Source organism: Lytechinus pictus, chromosome 10 (genome assembly GCF_037042905.1).
Source record: "Lytechinus pictus isolate F3 Inbred chromosome 10, Lp3.0, whole genome shotgun sequence".
NCBI lineage: Eukaryota > Metazoa > Echinodermata > Echinoidea > Temnopleuroida > Toxopneustidae > Lytechinus > Lytechinus pictus.
Window position 1 is genome coordinate 4982467 of NC_087254.1, and position 11471 is coordinate 4993937.

Below are 11471 nucleotides of genomic sequence, written 5' to 3' on the forward strand. Positions count from 1 at the left end.
ATTGCCATTTTTGTACATTCGCATCCTTCACAAAACCTTTGCAAAACATTCAAATGCCCCTTGAAAACCACTTTAAAGGAACTTGTTTCATTGATAAAGCAGTCGAATCGCTGGACAGACTTTAACCATGTTACTATTGAAATTGTGATATTTAATTTGCTTGAAGACTGATTTGGTTTAGCCCATGTGGTAGAAGAGTATCTGAGAAGTACATCACCTGATTTTAGACCACATGAATGTAAACCGTTTGAACCATATTCCTGTGTTTCTTTAGGAGAGGACAGTGACTCAACCCTGGAGGATGGTAGCACGGCAACGACCACCACATCCTCCCAACCCAGCGGAACCAGCTGGAGCAATCACAAAGGCCTTGCTCTCCTTGCCGAACTCTCCTCCAACCAGTCCTCCTCGTGCTGTGCCACGCCCACCAAAGTCAAGAAGAAGAAGATCAAGGACAAGTCCAAGACTCTGACGTTGTCATCGCTTCACGGTGCCACCAAGAAGGTCAAAGGAGTGGTTCGGTTGAAGGGATCCGGAGCAGTCAAGGTTGGGGGAAAGAAGATCAAGGTCATGAAGAAGAAACTGATTTCAGCAAACGGCGAGAAGAGTAAGTGTTCTTTATTGTTCTCCATATCAGTTTGATTTTGTTTGATTTATGTTATATATTTACAGTAAACTAAAGACTGCTTAGGGATTTGCGCAGGTGTCCTAGATTTGCACACCCTAAACAGGGGTTTAATCAAATCTTGGGATAATCTATTCCACAAACCTGGATATTCCCATTTTCCTACGTTCTAAGTGAAAGGGTGAAAGTTTTGGAGTTATCTCGAAAAAATTCACTGTCTGATTATTGCGCTAGTTCACTCTCTCATTGAAGATAATTCACTGTCTCATCATGCATAGGGTCCCCCTTAGCGGGCTGGGGTGATGGGGGTGACAACTGCTCTCCCCTATGATTTTTAAGTAGTGAAAATAAAAGGACAAAATGAAGAAAAAGAGGATGAAATGAGAATAAGAAGAGTATGAAAAAGCTGTCTGGGTTCTTGAACTCAATATTACCCCGGTTAATAAAAAAAAACATTATAGAGTTTTATATAAAATGATAATTACAGCAACACTGCATTTTCAAGCAATCTGCATAAACTCAAACCTCAAAATGGACAATAGATACAATGCTTCCATTTTATCCTGTATCTTTACAGGGACTGTTAAGAAAATTAAGAAAGTGAATAAGGCAGAGAAATCCTTCAAGTCATCAAGTACGTCTTCCAAGGGTGAGAAGCCAAAGAAGGTCAAACAGATCACCAACAAAAACGCCAACAAGAATGAGAACAAGACGAATCAAAGGCAATCACCAAATCATCCTTCTGCATCTTCAGCACCTGCCCCGCAGTTTGATGAGAGGAGCTGGTGTCGCCGCAGGAGTGAAAGGATCTTCTTGAGCGACATAAGTCCAGTACAGTCTCGGGATATCAGCCCACAGCGGAAAATGGAATTGGTGGAGCCAGCCAAGAGGAAGATTCTGCAATCTCCGGGGATGAAGAAGGATCCTTCTGGTCCTGGACAAAATGCAGCAAGTGCAGCAGGGTCCAACCAGGCTGGGATGGTGAACCAGATTGGAAGTGTTCTCGATGCCCTCAAGACTGATCCTCTACAGATGAGGAAGAAACTGATTCGACTTAGTGCCCAAGAGGATGAAGAGGGTGACGATGGTCAACCACAAGATGAAACAAGGCGGAAGAAACTGAAGAAGAAAGCCAAGAAGAAGGACAAGACACCAACTCAAGACAAGTTAAATCCTTTGGAAATGGCTCTGAGGGCCTTAGAACAGGAATCTACAGACAGTAGTGACAGTGATGGAGAAAATGTTCCACTTAGCTCCTTGGTGGAAAGGCCGTCGACCCCTGCCCCACGTAATTGTGTGCTTTCTGTTGATGAACTCAAGGATGGCCTTCGGGTTCTTATACCCATCGATGGTCTCTTCCATGCAGGAAATGTACGAGCCATCCAGCCACCCGATGTTTATGGTGTTGTGATTGAAGGTGGGCGGGGCAGTCGACCGCATGTCTTTTCTCAAGAGCAGATCCTGCAGGAAGCTATCGCTGACGTCAAGCCATCTTCCACCAGGTACCTTCCAGAGGGAACCCGCATCTGTGCCTACTGGAGCCAACAGTACAAATACCTCTACCCGGGCACGGTGGTCAAGGGCTCCCCAAATCCCACCCTCGATGCCAACTTCACCACCGTGGAGTTCGACGACGGGGACTCGGGACGAATCCCTCTGGATCATATCCGAATGCTTCCACAAGACTTTCCATTGGTGGACTTTGAGCCATCGCCTATAATGGTGCAACGGAAACGGAGGAGAAGACCTTCTGAGACTAGTTCGACCACAGAATGGAAGATGGAACTTGTCAAGGCAGATGATCTGGATGATAGATTGGATGGTAAGAGACGAGGTATGTCTTAAATGTGATCTAGTTGCTACAACCATAAAATATTCTTGAATCAACCTATACAGGAATATGATACTGAATCACAATTTCTTCTCAGTATATTCTTTCTAGTTTTAGATATTTTTGGATGATAAAATGAGCACAGTAAATTGGAAGGAACTCGAACCCCTTTGTTTCAGTTAACCACCCAAAACAAGCTTGTCCAATGACAGTGCATTATGATGCTTTTGTGCACATTGTTTTTTAGTGGATACACTCTGTTTGGAATTAGGACTACAGTTTGATCATTAGTTATCTAAGTATTTTGGAATATAATGAGGGTCGCCACTTTTTCTTTATCCATTTAGAATATTCCTGGAGGTCCCAAAGCAGTAAGGATGACATCAATCCCGTCTCTGAGGGGGACAATGATGTCTTCCTCCCATCTGCACCCAAGCTCAAGAAAACAGGGGATCAGAAATCAAAGAAAGTACTCACCAAGAAAAACAAGTCCAAGCTCAAACTCAAGACCAAAGCGAAGGGTCTCTCCATCCCCAAGGGATCCAAGCTTCAGCAGTCTGGTGGCTCCTCCCTCAAGCAGAAGATGGGAAAGCTCACCAAGCTGAAGAAGCGGAAGGGGATGGTGTCATCAACGTCCAAGTTTGGTCAGAAGATGTTGCAGAAGGGCCAGGGGAAGTCGTTTGCCGTGAAAGCCAAGAAATCCAAGCTCTCGCCATCCGGGCTGTCGGCTGATAGGAAAATGGTTGGCACCAAGAAGAAGGGGCCAAAGAAGAAGCTGGGAGGTAAAGCCAAGTGCACAGTCGAGATCGAAACGGTTTATTCTTCAGAGGTTTATCCTGAGGAGCCGGACTATCCAGACAGTCTGGGTGGAACACTTGGAAGCTTTGACTCTGATGACTCGAGTGATGATGAGAGTGATCACTATACAAAGGTTTGTTTTGCCAATTATTTGCTAAATCTTGGGAAAAGACTATATACAGTGAAACCTGTCTATAGTGACCACAAAAGGGAAACACAGAATGGTTTTTACAGCCTAGTGGCTGCCTTAGACAGGTTACCACACTCATAATCTATCTGCTTCCATGGAAATCAGTTTTATTGGTCTCTGTAGGCAGGTGACTGCTGTGGAGAAGTGGCCTCTAACACAGGTTAAACTGTACTTGTTAATGTCATATTGTCTAAACCTGTATCAATCCCGCAAATTGTGGGTGATAAGAGGTGAAGGGATATTCTTAATTTTACTCTATGAAAACTTGTCCGAAATGTTATGGATAGTAGGCAAGGATCCATAAGCCTCGTGTCATTGCCATTGTCAGTACCATGGCAGCATCTTTAGCTTAGTTCTCAAGAGCTCATGGTTTGCAAACAAATTATGCTCAAATATATAAGCCCGTATCCTGAACTCAGGTTTAACTTAGACCGTAGTCTAACTCCGTGCTAAAATTATGGGCAGCCAAGCATGTCAAAATTTGTTCACATGATTTACTTCTTAGGTTTACTTTGCTTTTTCCAAATTCCTTAATGATGAAGACAAGTATCTTATTTATCCTCCAAGACAGATAAGAATGATATGAGAGTCAATTGAGCTGATACTATTAACCTCTACTGTTAGAAATTTATGGTACAATTGGCTATCCATAGTTAAACCTCAACTTTAGACCAGAGTTTAAATTAAACCAGACTTAAAAATACGGGCCGTTGAGTCCAGGAACTATATTCCCACCTCCAGCTCTTTCACCATTGAATTATCTTGCCACTGGTAAATGTCTGTGATGATTATATCTTCAAGGTAGCATTTCATAAAACAAAATAGTGGCATTCACGAACTTTTCTTATAAGCTACGCAAATCATTGTACCTAATTGGCTCTGAATAAATTTGTCATCTGTTTCATTGAATTTTTTTTTTTTGTCTTGTTTAGAGTGCCGACACCTTGAGGAAGAAGAAGAAACTCAAGAAAAAGAAGAAAGGTTCTTTGTCAACATCATGCAATGTACAAGGTATGGATGAAAATAAATAGTACACCAGAGCCCTATTGCACAAAGATTTGCAATCGATCACAAAATCACTATGACCAATTAACTTCAGTCCTTCAGTTGTGTTGTGTTCTAGTGAATGACCAGATTTCCCGTCAAACACAAATTTGAAGAAAAAAAAACTTTTGATTGGTTACTTAAATACTTTTGATTGGTTACTGAGTAACCAATCAAAAGTATTTTCTTTTTCAAATTTGTGTTTGATGGGAAATCTTTTTGTTATTGGGCCTGAAGTTGCAATGACAACAAAATTGAATTATAAGGAAAACTTGTGGACCAATAAAGTCGTATGAAATTTATAGTATTCTTTTTTGTCACTCATTATTTCGTGAAGGTTCAAATATTTCATGGGAATTGAAATGATTTTCTTGTCTAAGTAATTAATTAATTTTTTTTCTCTATCAACAAGATTACTCATGTATTTGGAATCTTACTATGTGAAATCATAAAATCTAAGCTAAAAAGTAATCACAATGAAGATTGCCAACGCAAATCAGCATATGTGGGACTGTGTATTATTTTTGCTTGGAAACAGACATAGGAATAACACATTTTCTACCAGGATCATGGGTGATTATTTATTGATTTTTTTTGCTTTTAAATCTTACTTTTAGATTGTTATCACAACTGGCATTTATCTATAAGTATAATTTCTGATGTTTTTGTTTCTTCAGCTGCGTTTTCTCCACCACTTCAATTCTGGCGTTGGTTAGGCAAGGCAACACAGAGGAGAGGTAGCAAGGGTAAAGCACGTAAACTCTTCTACAAGTCTATCGTCAGGGATAAGGAAATCATACGGGTAAGTGCCATAGTCCAAATTTTTCACATTCAAAGGGGAAGTTCATCTTGATGATAAGTTGGTTCTTGATAAAAGCAGAAAAATATATGGGGAAAGTATTGATAAGGGTTTGGTGAAAATACCTCAAAGAATAACAGTTTTTTATCTTTCATAGAAAGATTTTATTCAAATTAAAACATGAAAGCAAGTCAATTTACAGAAAAATCATGAAGCAAACTTGTTTACAACAACTGTAAATGCGTACTATTATCTTCCGTAATGATAAAACAAAATTATGATGTTTTTGACGGAGAACCCTTTCAATTTCACAATAGCGTTTCAATACATTCTTAAAAGAACTAAAACACAACCGATCACCCTTACAACGTGTCACAAAATAAAATATTTAGCGTGAAGAATATAACGGTTTACAGTAGAGTATTGAACGTCAGGGCAACCAAACAAAAATAAATTCTTATTCAAATACACGTCATTGTTCAAAAAAGAGGTTTGGAAGTTCCGAATAAATTGTTGAGTTACAGGGCAGTCCCAAAACAGATGTGAAATACTTTCAACAGAATAACAAAGTTATGAATTCTGAAAATTATCATTTTGTAATGTCACATTAGCTGCTCATCCATTCTCAAAAAGCTGAGTCCTAGGATTAATACCAGGAATTTATTTCTTGCATTGCTGATCGGCAGCTATGCTGGAGCCACATTTTGCTATTATTATTATTATATCTCAATATCAATAATCTTGTGTCTTTCATATGCAGGTTGGCGAGTGTGCCATTTTCCTATCTACAGGGCGCCCCCACCTGCCCTACATCGGTCGCATTGAGAGTATGTGGGAGTCTTGGGGTGGCATGATGGTGGTCCGTGTCAAATGGTTTTATCATCCGGAGGAGACCAAAGGGGGACGGAAACCAAATGACGGCAAGGTACGTAGTCTGGATGGCGCACGCCCCTAGATATTATCCATTTTGTTTGTGGTTATTTGAAGGCAATAAACCATGCTGAATAGTGGGGATCACAGCATGTTTCTTTTTTAAAAAGTTTCACTGTTTTGTGGTCATTGAGAGAGAAAAATGACACCTTACACTTCTATACAAAATCTTCTTTCAATTGTGCGAACAGTGCTAGAGAAATGCATTTCCCCACAAACCCCATGAAACTGGAGGAACATCGACTTCAACTATGGAAAGCCAGCAATGTCAGCATGTAAAAATGCATGTTTGTTCATTATTTTTTCTAGATATGAATGTATATCCATAAATCCATTGATTTTTTGACAATTTGATGTGTTCTCCTTTGTTTACAAAGGACATTTTACAAATTTCATGTATACAATTATGACACTGATGGATTGCCATAGATTTACGACTGATTGGATCAATTGTAACTCTTTGTAAGACGGGGCCCTGGTATACACATCAAAGCACTGTGTTTGTGGGAGTAAGTGAGGTGGGGAAAGTTTTGTAAGCGAGCAGCCATTCCAATTATCAAATTGCTACTTTTGTACCCAGACAGTTGTAATAGATTGATTCCCTAATATGCTGATGAATTGAATGTCTTTAATGATTTGTGTCACATTAGAGCTACCCAGAGCTTCACACCAAAGTTTAATCTTCTCTAGATTTTTTTTTCAGAATACTCTCCATTCTATTTCAATTGAACCTTTCTGTTCCTCCCCTACAGATGGCGCTCTACCTGTCCCAACACGTCGATGAAAACGATGTCCAGACCATCTCTCACAAGTGCGAGGTACTGTCGATCGACGATTACAAGCAGTACGTATCTGGCAAGAAGAACCTCAACACAATAGTCCGTGCCAGTGATATCTACTACCTAGCCGGCACCTACGACCCGGGGAGTGGCCATACCGTATCAGCCAATTGATCCAGGAGCACTTCATTAAACAAGGCAGTAGATTCTGCCTAAGTCCACTTTCTAGGAGTCAATCAATTACCTAACTCCAAGCATTATGTCTGACCAGAATATGCACAACTTGTGTTGATAAAATCATCTGAGTCAAATTTTGGCCAAGCCAAACAATTTCCAGGGGCCCGTCTTACATAGAGTTACGATTGATCCAATCAATCATAACTCTATGGAAATCCATCAGTGTCATAATTTTTTTCTACCGGAAATGTGCAAAATGTCCTTTGTAAACAAAGGCGAACACACCAAACTGTCAAGAAATCAATGAACTTATGGATATACATTCATATCTAGAACAAATTTTGAGCCAAGATGCATTGTATATGTTGACTTTGCTGGCTTTCCATAGTTGCGATTGATCGGATCAATCACAACTCTTCGTAAGACGGGCCCCAGGTCTCAAGAGATTCGACACAAGCAGAGTCAGCTGTATTCTGTGATTTTCACTGATAGCTGTTATAAGCTACTGAAATCCTTGCATCTGATTGGCTCAGAACAGATAGTCAATTGCAAGTTATCTGGAGATGGTAAATAGAGGGCCCAGTCAATTTTGGGCATTGAGACTTGATTTGTATGGGAGAAAATGATACAAAATGAATCAATGAATAGAACGGGAGCTCAGCAATACATGAATCGCAGGTAGATGGCAGATTGCCCAGTTAATTCCTATAGAGCTGCCCTAGAAATTTTTGATATGACAATCCCAGTCTGCTGGTGTCTTTATCAAGCCACTCGATTCGACCAAAATCTATTTTGACAGTATTTACTCCAAGGAAAGTACTAGTATTTGTTGGAATTTTAATTGCGATGGCCATGAAATTTATGTAGGAATATATTCTTCAAAACATGGTAGTGCGAGCATTGAATGTTATTGACAAATGAATATTTCTCATTAATGTGAATTGAGTCAATTACCAAGCACGTTGCTTAGGATTGAATAATGTCTTAGATCTGAGAATGTTTGATGCTTTTGATACAAAAATTCAATTACCTGTGTACAAATTATGAATTCTTGTAACGTTATGCATTGGTTGATTTGTATTATTGCAATTATGTGAAGTCAAATTTTGAATTCCAAAGCACGTATCCACCAGATGAAAATTATGGTAGTGCAATGGATAATTTATTACGTTATGATTTTATATCACAGTACTGTGAATCGGATAGCTTTTTTTTTTTCTTTGCCGAGATGATGTATAAAATTTTTGCCTCACTGGAATTTGAAATGAAGACTCTTTCTATGGGAGATTATGTGATATTTTATGAAGCTTACTTTCTCTCTTTGGCAATCTCAACAGGTTTACAACAAAATGATATTGTGATTATTTGTATATGTACATATTTAGGTTTTGCAAGAGAACGCCCTTGTTCTCTGCGCCAAAGAATTAGGAGAGTCGTATGTACAAATGTAAAGGATTTGTCATTTGTACATAATTCATGTTTTATGGACATGAAGAGTATTTTGTAGAAAATGTGCAATATTAGCACAGGCAGAAGTGGTTGACCTATTTTTACTATTAGAACCCAAGTAAGTATTTGGGAAAGCTTACGATAATGTTCCTATTTGTTTCTGCCTTATGATGTTTTGTCAATGTGTATAAGCATTTTGGTATTCCATGATATGTACTTCATTTGGGTTAGGTTCATGATATATTTCTGTTATTTATTCATTTCTAATTATTTATATATACTTTTGGTTATTTTAAATGTTTTTAATGATCATGATTTTAATGGAAATCCAACAGTAATACTTTAAATGATATATTAATGAAGAGCGTTGTCAATGATGGCAAATCAATTATTCGTAAATATAAAGCAAATTTGCTGGATTTGAGTTTGTTAGCCCGCAATTTGATAAGGTGAATATGTTTTCTTATCAAATTTCGTAACAAAGAATCATGTATTTGAGAAAGTAAAGACATAATCGATGTTAGTTTTTATCAGTAAAAATACAGTCCCTTACATAGTAAGAGAAGCCTAATAAGCCAAATATTTTGGGGTACAACACGGTATGTAGGGCAAATCGTTTGGGAAAGGGGTTAGATAATTAAATACAGCATACCTGTCAAAAGTAAAATTTCATCAGATTTTTTATTTGTTTTTTTTTCATTCAAAATATCAAAATAAAAGCATAAAAAAAGCAAAGATTTTTTAAAGTATGTGTAGTAAATTTTTTTTTTATTATTGCCCCCAATATTTTTTTTAGGGGGGGTTAGTAAGATTTTTCATTTTAAAAAGTTAGCACATATTCTAAAGGCCAGTACTTTGTAAACCGTGATCATACGTGAGACATACCCATGGTATACATGCTTAGGAAAGACCAGTAAAGGCACCCACTTTGAGTATTGTTTAGTTTCAACGAACAATATCCAAAGTAGATACGATGAAGTTTGTATTTTTAGTAATGTGCTCAAGTTTTACTTGAAATTACTTCTTTGGATATTGCTAAGTTTAACTATTGTTCCTTTGGGGGCTGAACACCAGACCAGAATGAAAAAGAAGGAATATAATTATTTGAAGACGCCATGTCAGATGATTAGGCAGCGGAACTAGATGAATATGTTAAACTGAGATCGTACTACAATTCACCCTATATATATTTCACGGTACACCTTTTATTGAAATTATGTGTTTTCAGTTGACGTCATATGTTTTAACATTGCATGAAATTGTTGATGTTATAATCATTGTAAACTGTTTTTATGCCTTATTGTGTTCCAGGTTTATCAGATTGTCCTTCTGTTCTAAGTTATTTTTCTGAACCACTGTGTAGATCTCTTGAAATTATTATTATCGTTTTTTTTTTGCTTTTAATGTAAATTTAAACCAAGCAAAAAAAATATCATTTAATTTGTGAAATGTAATGACATGAATATTCTACTTTGTTTTTGTGTTGTATCTGAGTCTATAAGATGAGATGTATATAGTGATATGAATATATATATTTTACATGCCAAGGAGGTGGCCAAAAAATATTATCTAAATAGCAAAGGCTTGTTGTTGTTTTTTTTGTGTGTATACAGTGCTGAAAATGTACCGGATATGCGACTATATTTGTTGAGAATAATTGTTTAACAAATACTGTACCATGTTGAGAGATGATTTAAGCAACAAAAAATAAACTATTTCAAATTGAAATGTGATGCTGTTTACATGAGTGAAATGTGTTTAATTTCTTTGTAGTGTTTTTGTCACGTCATTATTTTGCCTCCGCCCACTAATGATCTTTGCTGGAGGCATTATGTTTCAGGGTTGTCTGTCCATCCCATTTTGTTCTCACGATAAGAAAAGAATTGTTTGATGGATCAATTTTTACAAATTTGATCCAAATAGGCCTCTGTGTAGGAATGACAATGATATAAGCAGAGGTGGATCCAGTTTTTGCCAAAAGGAGGAGGGGGGGGGATATTTTCATCCACATGATCAGCCGCTCAAAGTGCTAAAAGCTGGGGGGGGGGTGGTCCTACTCCTAGACTAAAGCTTAGAGGGGTACTCCTAGCTGAAAATTATTTTATCTATATAAATAGAGTAAATTCACCAAGCAGAATACTGGAGATTTCATCAAAATCTGTTAACAAATAACACAAATATTAAATTTTTAAATTTTGCAATATTTGTGAAAAGAGTTAAATACATGCAGTCATAAATATGCACTAGGTAAGATGATGATGTCATGTCCCGCTCTTCCTTTTTTTTTATGTTACATGAAATCATAATTATTTCATATTTTCATTCATGTGTGTATTATATGTATCCCTTGTAACAAAATAGGATGCAGCAATACAGATTAAAGCAGGTGACAATTTTCTTTTTCATTCCTGGTGGAAAAATTTGAATAAACACCATTTTATATGTAGTGGTTTTCTTTTCATCAAACACTGATTTCAACATGATCAGAGCTTGATCACTACTTTGTTTACATTAATCATGCAAAGACAGCTGATTTACAACTTAATTAATTCTTTTGATGGAGCACTTCTCAGTTAGCCTATTCAACTTGATTCTTTTGTGCACCTACTGGCCCAGTCATCCTTTATTCAAGATGTTCACACAACAGCCAGGAATTCTTTCATGTTCATTTTTGCTATGGAATGCTCCTGTCTATTTCTAAGTGGATGTTTTTCTCACTTAGCAACTACTAGCCAGTCAGATTTAAGCTGAGAGCAACCTCATGGTTAATTCTTACACTCCAACACACTCAGTAGAAAGTCTTCACCTAGTAAAGACATGTACAATTTCTGCTAGTCATCTTTTTGCAA

The 11471-nt window shown here is 37.6% G+C and overlaps 1 protein-coding gene across 3 annotated transcripts in view; it reads left to right on the forward strand.

Moving 5' to 3' along the window:
- Window positions 1-10355, forward strand: part of LOC129269642 (trinucleotide repeat-containing gene 18 protein-like) — a 41244-nt gene extending 30889 nt beyond the window's left edge. For 2 of the 3 annotated variants that reach the window (XM_064105164.1, XM_064105167.1), the window contains 7 exons: window positions 275-607; window positions 1203-2459; window positions 2804-3387; window positions 4377-4455; window positions 5166-5290; window positions 6048-6212; window positions 6970-10355. In XM_064105164.1, coding sequence (XP_063961234.1) covers window positions 275-607; window positions 1203-2459; window positions 2804-3387; window positions 4377-4455; window positions 5166-5290; window positions 6048-6212; window positions 6970-7170 — 2744 coding nt within the window. In that variant the 3' untranslated portion in view covers window positions 7171-10355. The remainder of the gene's footprint in view (window positions 1-274; window positions 608-1202; window positions 2460-2803; window positions 3388-4376; window positions 4456-5165; window positions 5291-6047; window positions 6213-6969) is intronic. The other variant, XM_064105166.1, reaches the window with a different exon arrangement.
- Window positions 10356-11471: the final 1116 nt, after the last annotated feature.